Source organism: Tubulanus polymorphus, chromosome 1 (assembly GCF_964204645.1).
Source record: "Tubulanus polymorphus chromosome 1, tnTubPoly1.2, whole genome shotgun sequence".
In the NCBI taxonomy this organism is placed as follows: Eukaryota; Metazoa; Nemertea; class Palaeonemertea; order Tubulaniformes; family Tubulanidae; genus Tubulanus; species Tubulanus polymorphus.
The window spans coordinates 30711740-30725011 of NC_134025.1; the positions used below are offsets into that span (position 1 = coordinate 30711740).

At 39.0% G+C, this 13272-nt stretch overlaps 2 protein-coding genes across 3 annotated transcripts; one reads left to right on the forward strand and one right to left on the reverse strand.

Annotated features, from left to right (window-relative positions):
* The first annotated feature begins 537 nt into the window (after positions 1-537).
* LOC141912475 (uncharacterized) lies at positions 538-2908 on the forward strand. Its single transcript, XM_074803698.1, has one exon. The coding sequence runs from the start codon at positions 931-933 to the stop codon at positions 2185-2187; it is 1257 nt and encodes a 418-aa protein (XP_074659799.1). The 5' UTR covers positions 538-930; the 3' UTR covers positions 2188-2908.
* Positions 2909-6295: 3387 nt separating this feature from the next.
* On the reverse strand, positions 6296-13108 carry LOC141905267 (ralBP1-associated Eps domain-containing protein 1-like). 2 transcript variants are annotated; one of them, XM_074794096.1, is made up of 19 exons: positions 12860-13108; positions 12350-12473; positions 12224-12265; positions 12089-12137; positions 11507-11705; positions 11162-11408; positions 10690-10896; positions 10428-10491; positions 10204-10349; positions 9957-10039; positions 9758-9862; positions 9575-9671; positions 9276-9428; positions 8853-8920; positions 8594-8746; positions 7269-7308; positions 7142-7176; positions 6993-7045; positions 6296-6467 (listed from the first exon to the last, which is right to left on the reverse strand). In XM_074794096.1, the coding sequence occupies exons 1-19, from the start codon at positions 13007-13009 to the stop codon at positions 6296-6298; spliced, it is 2187 nt and encodes a 728-aa protein (XP_074650197.1). In that variant the 5' UTR covers positions 13010-13108. The 2 variants fall into 2 exon arrangements, with proteins under 2 accessions (XP_074650197.1, XP_074650205.1); XM_074794104.1 differs by lacking the exon at positions 8594-8746.
* Between the last annotated feature and the right edge of the window lie 164 nt (positions 13109-13272).

The following is a 13272-nucleotide window of genomic DNA, read 5'->3' on the forward strand; positions in this document are numbered from 1 at the left end:
GATATCGATTTGCAATGAGACTGGTAATTGAACTGATCTACACTGCTGAATGACTGAGACGTTGGGTGATTTTGCTCTGGAAACTGGGATTAGGGACATTGAGATGACACATTTAGAGACGTGCCGAAACCTCTCCCTGATTCTCCCTGATTGAACAACGTATTAATCAACGCCATCCTTCCTTGAGTTGATATCGATGAGTGGACGATTGATGCGAAGGGATATTTTGGTGGAACACGTTAGTTTGAGATAGTGAGGACACATTGAAACGACTGTAATAGTTGTAGGTATAGGTTTTATGCGTCATGAACCTTTTCATATTGGCTCCATTATGATCCATACTGAATAAACATTGCCATCAATAATTCTCTTTAGAAAAGTGTTTGAACATTAAATGAATGACGCACGTGTTTGACAGCAGCAGCGGCAGGAGCGGTAGCGGTAGCGGCAGATGCTACACGCTCCAGCGCAGGAGTCTGTGTCCCGGTGACGCCGTCTGGTCCATTGTTAGACGATTTTCTTTGTTCGACTCATCACTTGCATCAGTACCACCCAGACCTTCATCCAGTGCACTTCTATCGATTTTAGATCATCTATCACCCGCGCGTCTTCTGATTGCTGCTAATTCGTCAGATATATATTCGATTTGAAAGGATTTAGAACTTTAACAACTGCGGTATATCGCTGCGGCGAATGAGTCAGAGTTTGTATTCGCGTTTTCAGCATCTCCTGCAACAAGCTACTGTAAAACAACGCGAAGAAGAAGAATATTTTTTGTTGTGAGTCAGAAAATAGCCGACGAAACAGCTGCAAATAATACGTTCGTATAGTGAAGAAAAACCGGGGTTTGATTTTTCTGCTTGGGAACACACACGGATTATTAGCGAGGAGAACATCAGAACCTGTATCAGTGCCGGGTCGGTCGGAACCATGTCGATAATAGCGATATCCTACTCAGCTGTATTGTTGCTAATTTTCGGCATTTTCCTGGCGTCCGAAATTCGGCAGGTTTCGGCAAACGACGACGATACCGCCGCCGGAATCGACGAAGAGGATCATACGTATTCGTACGTGAATAAAGATTGTCCTGCTCCGGGACCGTGTGTTTGTATCGGTCGTCAGATCGACTGCAGTCATAAAAATCTGAGTGAAATTCCGGTGTTTGATACTAGCGTTCGTCTGCTGACGACTTCTACTCAATACGTCGAATTAAGACTCGATCATAACGAAATTCAGGAAATCAACGAGGCAGCTTTTATCGGCTTGGATTTAGAACAGCTTTACTTGTCTTACAATAAGATTTCGAGGATTAACGAACGCGCGTTTGAAGGGTTGAATAATTTGAAATGGTTGGATATCGCCGAAAATCGAGTCTCGTCGTTAGCCGCGGATATGCTGCATAATCTGACGAATTTGGAGGATTTGGTTCTCAGTGGAAATTACCTACGTTCATTGAACGAGTCGTTTTTCATTCGTTTAGATCGGTTGCGTGTACTGATGCTTATGGACAACGAACTCGAGACGTTCCCGACCGGTATTAAATATCTACCGATCCTCAGTCATTTATATCTGCAACGAAATAACATCGATTACGTGCCCGATTACGCGTTTACGAATTTGAAAAATCTGGTGTTGATCAATTTGAGTAAAATGCGCACGAATTTGACATTGTCACCACGTGCTTTTTGCGGACATCAGCAACGACCTGAAATCAGCAGCGCCCAGAACGACGATACTGACGACGCTAAGCCGTCTGCAAAAGGAATCTCATTTGTTGATCTGAGCGATTCTGGAATCCGGTCTTTGGATATTTGTCAACTGGCTTTCGTATCATCGATCACCGAACTGGATTTAGAAGGGAACCCTATTGAATGCGATTGCGATCTGTTTTTCTTCCGACACATGAAACGTAATGTGAAAAATGTTCAATGCGTCAAACCGGACAAATATAAACACAAGACTCTGTTATCATTAGAGGCTGCAGACGGTACCGGCTGTGTGTGGGACTCTGATTCATTATTCGCTAAGTGTTCTGAGATTTGTGACGTCGCGCCAGCTGCAAGTATTCAAATAATCAGAACTAACGCGAAAAAAGAACAATTTCTTAAAAATAGCGGCAGCAGAAGCAGCAGATTGGAGATCGCAAATATTTCTGTTTTATCAGCGATATTTCTAAGTAAATTGTGAGTGGATATTCACCGTCCACCGTCGTCGTGTTTCTTCGGTGTAGACTTCAAGACCTCTCAGTTCTTGGTTAAATTCGACATTTCAGCGTTGAATTAATTCATTTTCAAATCTGAACTCTTGATTCAGAGAAATCAGTATGAAATGCCGTGTAATACAGGAACTCGCCCGTCGGAGCTGAGTATCCGCGGTTTCGAGGGTGAATTCTTAAATTAAACCAGAGAAAACACAATTTGCTAGAATTCTTTGGAAATAATAATTCACTAATTGTCTTGTAAATTAACTATAATTCAATTTGTGCTACGTAGCTGCTTTGAATACTCGGGGCCTTATAGAGTTAGAGTCGTGACTCTGAAGCAGGTCACGTGTCCGTCCGTATTCCCTCAAATCGTCGTGTCATTTTTTTTTTCAAAAATTGCATTTCTATTAATTTTATTTTGTACCGGTATGTCGACTATTTCTATAGATAACGCTTTTATAATGAAAATATGTTGCAACAATTTTAAAATGAATGTAATATGTATATACGATATTTTTGCATGCAGAGAATCAGAATCATGTAAATGATATTTAAAAGCCATCACAGATCGATGGCCCCCTCTCTGTTTGAAAGCTCGATCAGTGTATAAATGGCAGTAAAACTGTTTTATAGAACCCACGATGTAACTGTGTTGTGAACAAAATCAATTAGCCAGGAAATTATATGATTATATTATATACATATATGTACTAATTAAATGCTTTTTATATACACAACTGTACGAATCACTTTGGTTGTTTCTTCATTTCGTCAAGATCTTCCGCTACCTGGAATCAGCTATAACCCCTGTAGACAGCATGAGCTATTACATCGATAATTACAATAATTTGGAGAAAAGCACCGTTTTCTGTGAAAAAAGGAGAAAACTCTAGTGACGAATCGGTGAATAATGTTTTTGAAGTGTTGTCACATCTTTCAATTAATTCTGTACCGTATTTCATTGATAATCATAACAGCATCACTAAGAATGATAAGAGCGAGGAGATCGGAGAGATGAGAGAGGAGAGAGGAGAGCAGCGAGAAGAGAGAGGAGAGAGAGAAGGAGGGAGGTCCCTATCTATGATTCACTAATGTCGCTGTCAGAAAGCAGTTCATGCATTTTTTATATATTGAGCGATCGATAATCTAATCCAGCAAATCTGATCACTGATGACATTTGTCGTCGTGGAGAAAGTGCTCTGAGATAACAGTGAGTGATGGTCACTTGCAGAGCAGGGGTTAGAGAGGGGTCGGGTAACTCACAGACAGACAGAGCAGGGATGAGAGACTAGTCGGGTAGCTTACTGACAGAAACAGAAAAGGGGTGGCAGAGGTCAATCCAGCGCTGATTAGAGGAATCAGAGTTGGAGTTTGCAGTCTCTGAGTCTGCAGGAGTGACCTGATGGTCAACTCATCTGACTCAGCCAGAGTGTGAATCGTGTGAAGATGGCTGAGATCAATCTCTGAGTCGGAGTGAATGGTCAACTCATCTCAGGCAGACCAGGGTCTTGCGTCTCTGAATCGGGTGTGGGGCACTGGTAAGTTTCTGACTATATGCTACAGACTCACTGCGCTAGGTGAATGACCAGTCTGTTGACTCGGGGTGTCACTCCGACTATACTACAGACACGCTGAGCTGTGAGAATGACCTGTCTGTTATGTCTGGTACTGCGAGAAATCTCTGATAATCTGATGCATTGTCACGTTTATGATGCTGTTATTTGCCAAATGTCACAATTTATCAAACTGTAAATTTGTGTGCGGCGCGCAGTTGCTAGTCACGTGTTCTCTCAGCGCTCAGAGAGGTCATTTCCTTCGCAATTCAAGAAAAAATTCGACAATGCACAAAAAAATGTTTGAGCGCTATCTTTTATTCGATATTCACTCATGAATATTGGGGTACCGGAAAATATCAGCTCAATGAAACTTTTTGTTCACCTTTTTACTTTTGAGTTCTAGGATTCTATCTTGTATTATCGTCACAACCCGGCCATTAATTTTAAGTGTTTCATGATTCAGTTGAAAAGTTAATCTTAAGAAACTGGATCCACAGCAGCCTTCCACGTGTGTTCCTTCTCTTGATTCTGCCAGCAAGAAGTCTCTTTAGAATAATTACCTTTTCTCCGGATAGAAAAGATTAAGAAAACTTAAGAAAAAGAAAAGAAACCGTAATATATAATATTCAATGAAGCATATATTTATTTTCACATTACAGTCAATATATCTTTGTACAATATACGGGGAGGATTGAGGAGGATTGAGGAGGATTGAGGAGGATCGAGGAGGATTGAGGAGGATTGAGGAGGATTGAGGAACAAGTATATTTCATTATCATAACAATGTTTCTAAGAGTTCTAAACTGTGGTTATAGTTATCGGTACAATTCTTTATACTTTTTTTTTTTTTACAAAAAAAGGTTAATTTACAGTAAAACTGTACACATTTAGACACGTTAACATCCACTAGTCTGATCTACACACTTATCTCTCACATTCTCCTCATTACTACAAATGCATTTTATTGATCATTTTGAAATAAACTATGTGAATAATGGTTGGTATTTTTGATATATCGATATCAGAGAAATGAAAGCCGGTTACATAAAGCGAAGCTGCGCCTGGTTTCAAAGCTCCTCAACCGCTGGGAACATTTCAAAAGGTTCCCAGGGATTATCTCCACATCTATGAAATTCAGCCACGGATTATCATCGATATAGGATCAGAATAAACACGAGTAGAGATTCTGTAGAATAGCAGACGATTATACTTCAGCGCCATCTATAAATTCGGCTAGATACTAATAGCCATTTTTTTCAATCCTAAACTTATTTACATCATTTATATACAAAAATAACAAGCAAAATATAACGTAATTTGCGCATTATTATGCATTCAATATCATACTTTACATGTCAGTTACACGTACATGATAATTATTGATCGTGAACCGTCATTTAGTTATTGTGGTTTTGAGTGAAATTGGTTCATTTTGAATCATTATCTCCAGTCATTATTCATACAACGTTCTGCATCGAACCGGATTCACAACAATCGAAGTATCATGAGTCACCATGAAATATATCTCAACTAGAACGAACAATGTCAATAGAGGTTCAGGTTTACAATACACTTCAAACAAAGCAGCAGTATTGAGAGAGAGCTCCCTAGCATAGAGAGGAGAGGGGGGGGGGTAAGAGACAGCACCCTGTAGCAGAAGAGAGGGAGAGAAGTAGAGGGGGGTTCAATAAAAACATGTAATCATTAAAGCTTTATACATACTGCGCTGATCAATAGCAGAATCTATTAACAAAATATTTGTTCATTTTAATATCGTTCAAACTTTGAGAAGAATTCACAGTAAAAACATTACAAAAACCTACCGATCACAGAAATCATTTAATCATCGTAATAATTCATTCCTCTAATAGATCGAACTAGATTTCATATCAACTTTCACGAGTTATGATTAAATGCATCACTATAGAATCTAACCTGAATACGTAGAGTTAACTACAGCAGAATACCGGCTCAACATCATCACAGGTTAAACAGAAAAACATTAATTCAACCAATCACAATGCAGTAATTCTGATCGAATACTCTCACACATCGAGTCATGCTATCAATATTATTTTACTAATATTTACAAAGGTTTATTTACATGTTTTATGGCAACAACAGCAATTTCTGTAAACATCGGGATCCAATTCGGCAATTCCAGGTTCAGTTTGACGATACATTTAGAATCAGTTCATATCCGATGTTCCTACCTCAGGAGGCTAAGTCTATCTGTGAACTGGATCCAGAAACAAAACTAACTGATAATCAGACAACACAGTATTTAACGTATTTACTATTGTATCTAGAATGTATTTAACATGTATTCGTTATGATTTATATTCATATTAAACACGTATGATGATTTTTAGTTTGTTAATTTTTTTGGGCGAGGGGGATAGGGCGGGGAGAGGCTTCATAATTGTCTATATCATAACAGGAGAATAAATGTACATAAACAATAATAATAATAATAATAATAATAATAATAATAATAATAATAATAAAACAGAGAATTGAATGATTGATGATAGAATCAGCTCGAGAACGGTCGAAGATGTTCCAATTGTATTTCTATTCCTATTCGTTGTTCCATAACTTCTTGTAATTCTTGATTCAATTCTCCGTTTAAACGCGATAGCACAGTGTTGCGTTCCCGTTGACGACGTATCGCAGCTTGCAGATCTTGTTTATCTTTACTTATTTGCCTGAAAATCAGAGGATAAAATTCAGAAACATTCATCGCACAAATAAAGCATATCATTCGATGGCGGTGGGTGAGAAAATACGATGCAGTCAGTATCGATAGTGTTCTCAGGTTTATCATGGTTATCCGGAATCTGGTCAGATGTAAGCAGCACAGATTTCAAAGGACATGATTTTTACATCATAGTTGCAGTACTGCATCAAGTTCCACAGTTATAGAGTAACTGACTGTTCAGAACTGTGAAATTAGGATCAAGGGCGAACATGCCAAGTTCCACAGTTATAGAGTAACTGACTGTTCAAAATCAAAAGCTTTAACAATCAATTGATAACTCAGAACTGTGAAACTGGGATCGAGGGTGAACACGACATTCTATAAATCTTGATTGTACCCCATTCACCCAAATTTAATATCTACTATCCTCAGTTATCTAACAGCCTCGATTATCCCCCAACGATATAATACATTGATTGGTCTCAACAGTGGCTGATAATCGACTGTAGATGGCTGAACAATGCACACATACCGAGCTTGTTTTTCTATTTCTTCTTGGTTTTCATCTTTACTTGGACTAGTGACCTATAAAAAACGGAATGGAATTTCACTATAGCAAACATTAACATACAGTAGAATAGGAGACCATTGAATGAATCGTATATCGATATAATAACATACATTCATTTCAGTCGTTAATACTGTAGATACCGTATCTGAAATTAGAAAATAACAGGAAACTTTCAAATTCTCAAATTTCATACAAAAACTCATTACGAAAACATCTACAAAATACTATCGAAATTACCTCCTGTTATATCCGATGATTTCTGGTTACCCCCAGGAGCCTGAAATTTAAATATACAAATCGGTTTATTTATCATTACATTATTGTCTTTATGTTATTGATTTAAACATGCATCATCTACAATAGCCAGAACTGACCAGTCATTTATTTCTTTAACGCAGTAGTTTTCAACACAAATTACAGTAGTTTATCATCAAAAATAGTGGTTTAATCAACAACGAACTAGAAATAAATCTGATTTTGAGCACATTTTTTCAATGTTATTTTTAGAGTAATTGAGTTCTAAAAATAGAAATAACTACTCTCAGTCAGATCTGAATATCAGTACCAGTAAAACATGTGAAATAAATAGCGATCTAAATATATCAATCAGTGACGATCAATCATGCTGTTAATTGAACAACTCTCCATCAATCTGAATAAATATTCCACAAGCTGAATAAAGCGATGTGCATGGCAGCCATATTATCAGCTTTTATTTCGACAAAAAACATTAAATTCCATTTCTTAAAATTAACATATGACAAAAAATCAAATGAAACTACAGTAGACTGAGCTGTACTCGGTACCAGTCAACTCAATGTTACTTAAATCTTGTTCATTCGTTTTCCCTGATTCTCTGGTCACCTCAGGGAAATAATCTCAATACTAAGTTCCTCAACCCTTAACTCTCAGCACTACCGAGGAGTAAGGCAGAGTCTACTGTACATTGATCCCTGATTCTCAACTCATTCTCAGCGCTACCGAGTTCCCTGATTCTCAACTCAGTCTCAGCGCTACCGAGTTCCCTGATTCTCAACTCAGTCTCAGCGCTACCGAGTTCCCTGATTCTCAACTCAGTCTCAGCGCTACCGAGTTCCCTGATTCTCGACTCAGTCTCAGCGCTACCGAGTTCCCTAATTCTCAACTCAGAGTCTCAGCGCTACCGAGTTCCCTGATTCTCAACTCAGAGTCTCAGCGCTACCGAGTTCCCTGATTCTCAACTCAGTCTCAGCGCTACCGAGTTCCCTGATTCTCAACTCAGTCTCAGCGCTACCGAGTTCCCTGATTCTCAACTCAGTCTCAGCGCTACCGAGTTCCCTGATTCTCAACTCAGTCTCAGCGCTACCGAGTTCCCTGATTCTCAACTCAGTCTCAGCGCTACCGAGGAGTAAGGCAGAGTCTGCTGTACATTGATCATTCATCTAAATCATTCATAAAGCATTTACGTAGAACCGTATAATGAAACCCAGTGAATTTAAAAACTATAATGACTACAAAGAGAGAGAGAGGCGTGAGTGATGTGTGTGTGTGTGCATCATAAGCTATCAGCGTAGAGCACTTACAAACAGACGATTCTCATGTAACGGTTCTGAACCGCGTTTATGAATAAATCGCGTAGCCGCGACGCACGGTAACGGTTCAGACGCACGTTTAAATCGACGCGCGAGATGCACTCGACTCTCGGAGTCGACTGACGACTGCCAACTGGGGTCGCTCTGTTGAGTGAAGAGCTGACGATTAATTACCTGAACAAATTAATCGAATCATTTAAATCACACTCTCATCTCATCTATTATATATATAAAAGTTAATAGTACTTACATCTCTAGGTGAAGCTCTAGGTGGAACTGCCGGGGGTGGCGCTAAATGTCCAAAACTACTACCACCAACTGAAATTATTCATAAAATATTCTTAATATAATATCACAACATTGTTTTGTGTATGCCGCACCCCTCCCAGACAATCAACATTTTAGCAGTGAAGTCTAGAAGATCTGAATTTCCATTGTGAGGTGATGTTATCTTTGGGGGTCAGGCCTTAGGTCCAAACAGAGACCTGGTGAAGTATTGGCCGTAAGTTGATAGTGAAGGGGTAAAGACAACAGGTGCCAGTTTTTAGACTGGTATCATCTCAATTGAAAGAAATTGAGTTTATATAAAACCGACTCCAGTTTGTCTGATGGGGCTGGGTGTGTACAGTCAGCTGACTCACTGGTGAATTAGGGGCGAGTGAATATAAATTACCTGACTGTGCCTTCTTCGGGGTTGGTCTCGGTCTGCCTTGTAGCGGTGTTAAGTATTTAGCGTGCGGGTCCTCGCCATCTACAGTACTAGAACGCTGTCGAGTCGGGCTGAGAACATTCTCCTGCTGCGGGTAATAATCACTAACAGTAGGATCTACAAACACACAACAACAAAAAATACAGTCAAACTACATTAATTGATTATTTCATCGGATGAGTTCAATTCAATATTAAGCAGACATTTGTATAACTCATAAACATAATGATCGTCACAACAATGATGAATTTAAACATCAGTACCTGAAAACGTTCTTGATCTTTCAAACAGTTCATTAGGAGGAATAGGAACCCCATCAGGAGACATTCTTACAGCTACTGGATGAGCTATTTTACAATCCTACAATATACGTATCAAATTACATCGACTTCAGTTGTGATATTTATCAAATGTGAAATGATTTGACACGAGATGAAGTAACTCACGGGATCTGATAATGTCACTGGTTTAAACTCAAAATTCACAGGTTTAGTTCCTGGTGAAGATACAGCACTGGATGATGGTGATTCTGGTGGAAAATTGGTTGCCCACTGTTCATAAAAAGGACAACATACTTTGAGAGTTATGATTTCTGATATTTTCAGTATTTTGCTGTTTTAATTAGGCACAACTTCTCAACTGTACCTGATTTGGCTGATTTTGAACTTCAGTTGGAGTATGACGTTTTAATGTGCTACCAGGAGGCAGATCAGCAGCAAATGGTTCATCTATAATCAAATTACAACATTAGCACTGCACATAGGTAAATAGTTGATAACAACATGATAATCTTTTGAGCCTAAAATCCATATAAAATATGCTCATGATACTACCAACCAAAAATTGAAAGCTTTGACGAACAAACGAGTTTTGAGAGTTGATTCTAACTCACCGTTTACTAATGGTGTATATGGCATCAATGACGCTGGCAATTTATCAGGAATTTCAACTTCATTTCTACGTAACACGACCAAATGCATAGCTGTACAAAATTCATCTAACGACAAAGCGCCATCTTTATTTACATCGGATAATTGCCTGTCAATCAAAACATTATCAATTAGCGATTGCGATCGAAGAAATAAATAAGCGATCACACACTATAGTTACGCGTACCATATTTTTGACAGTTCAACTACGGGTAATTTTGACTTCTCAAAGAATTCTTTGGCTCTAGCACCTGAAATATAAAAACAGTTACGAGAATAAACATATCGCAAACATTAGAGTAACAATCCTTACAATCTATAACATATGATCATCTATCAGGAACTAATTCCACTGTTTCTTTTTCAAAGTCGACTAAAACATTGCAAATAAAGTAATTATAACTGTAGATTCGAGAAACGCGGAACTGGATCACAGTAATACATCTTACCTATAATAACTCCTGTTAAATCAGACTGCATTGATTTGAACTGATTCAGATAATACTCTCTTTGTTCATCGGTTATCGTCCACACGTCGTCGATACTCTCCGCTTCAGAACTCGTTATAGATGATGTATCGGCTTTATTGTGATCACCAGCGCCCCCTACACCTACTTCAAACTGTGCCCAGTCTTTACGGTCTTGACTAATTAAACCTGATTTATGAAATACGTATAAATTACAACAAAAACTAGCTTCAAAATCGTTCAGAAATCAACAATCTGCTTTCTGCAGCATAGACAGCAGACTGTCTAATGCATCATCGCCTCAGACAATCTGCTGTCTGTATCCAGCACCCCTCAGACAATCTGCTGTCTGTATCCTGCACAACCACAGACTATTTGCTGTCTGTACCCTACACCCCCTCAGACAATCTGCTGTCTGTATCCTGCACCCCTTAAGACAATCTGTTGATTTTACCTTGACTGTCTTCATCTTCAAACGAAGTCCAACCTTTCTCTAGTTTTTGTTGTCCACTCGCAGCATCGTGATATGAAGAATTATTATACGTCGCCGATGAGTTATTACTGTGTATTTGTGCGGGCATTGATTGTTGCTTCATGTAACCGTGGCGACGATGAGAACCCGGCGATACGACGGGGCTGTCTTTAGGCGAAGAAAAGGGAGGCGATTTACTCGCGTGTGGTGATGCCCCTCGTGAATTCGTCTGCAAATAAGAGGAAAATCCATCGATATTTTAAACCCACTCTACAAGAGAACTTGTGATCTGTGGAACTGGGTCCAGTTAGTGTTTTAACATTCTACCTGCACCGATGTTTGTTGTTGCTGTTGAGAATTATCAGGAATATTTGGAACTCCTCGATGAGCCGAATAAGATCGACTATGTTGTCTCACTGGAGGGGGTGGAAGGCCACCGGACTGGGTCGATCCTACCGGAGGGGGTGGTAGGCCACCAGACTGCGTTGGTCCAATTGTTTGATGTTGTTGAAGGTTTATCACATTTCTGAAATAAGGAGAAAAAAAGTCATGAATGTGTGGAATGGGAAGATAGGATTCAGAGGAGTGGATAGAAGGGGAAGATGAAGAATGGATAGAAGGGGAAGATGAAGAATGGATAGAAGGGGAAGATGAAGAATGGATAGAAGGGGAAGATGAAGAATGGATAGAAGGGGAAGATGAGGAATGGATAGAAGGGGAAGATGAAGAATGGATAGAAGGGGAAGATGAAGAATGGATAGAAGGGGAAGATGAAGAATGGATAGAAGGGGAAGATGAAGAATGGATAGAAGGGGAAGATGAAGAATGGATAGAAGGGGAAGATGAAGAATGGATAGAAGGGGAAGATGAAGAATGGATAGAAGGGGAAGATGAAGAATGGATATTTACCGATCATGTTCAGGTTGGTTCAACACTGAGTATGTATTTCTCATCCATTCTGAAATAAATTCACAGGATAAATTTCATCATCAAACAAATAGAGATTACAGACAAAATGAATGAGAAATGAGTCACAGTTTTCACCTTCAGACTGGCAATTAAACTTTGGAAGTGGAATGTCTATCCCTGTAAAAATTAACATAATTCATCAGCGTCTGTTCATAGTAAATCATCTTAAATCATTGAATTTGAACTGGGTTGATTCTTTACCTGAACCAAATGTTTCCAAAGATACAGGAAGCCCGCATTGAGCAACAGCTATCAGTTTCAGAGCGATATAAAACTGACTGCGTCCAAAGTGACCTAATCTTTTAGCGCCGCATAATTCAGCCACCTACCAAATAAAATTAATTACGAATCATTGAAAATGATCCATTGAAAGGATTTAAATATTGAAAACTTTCTGCAAGAACACAGTTTTTAATGTTAACTTCCCCCGTCTGGGGGATAGCATGGGAACATCTAAATTTCACTTCAGTTGCTTTGACTCTCTTCGGTCAGAAACATATGACACAAACAGATCGAGGAAGCTTCTGAGATTTCCAATCCATTACAAGCATGTCTCGGTCTCCGACTGCTGGGGGGGGGGGAGGAGGTGAGGAAATGCTAATGAGGTGGGGACAGACCCCACACATGAAGATAATGATGTCTTCCCAATTACTTTTTAAATTGCATTAAAAAAATCAGAATTCGAAATTCGAGCAAATCGGTCCTACTTACCTGAAATAACGTTTCATGAGGCAAACCGGACGTCAAAAATAATTCGGATGCTTTTACTCCGGGAATTTTAGCGCTGTTTTCTACATCGCACGCGTTGAATAATTCACCGTAAACTCTTTGTTCCTGATCGGTTAATTTTATCGCATCCATTTCCGCAATTAATTACCAACTGTTCGCGGCTCTAATCAAAGAATATTGAAATTATCACTAATTTATTGGTTTATTTCCTGAAAATCCCAACCCACGACCGCCATCATGGATTTTAGACTGATTACGCTGATTTCACTTCCGGGTTTTGGCAACCAGTCTCATTTAGCGCGGCCATTTCGTTATTTTCATATTTTTTCAAACAATATTTTCTATGCATATTTCATTTCACCATATTTTCAATACAGCTGGTGAAACCTAATGTT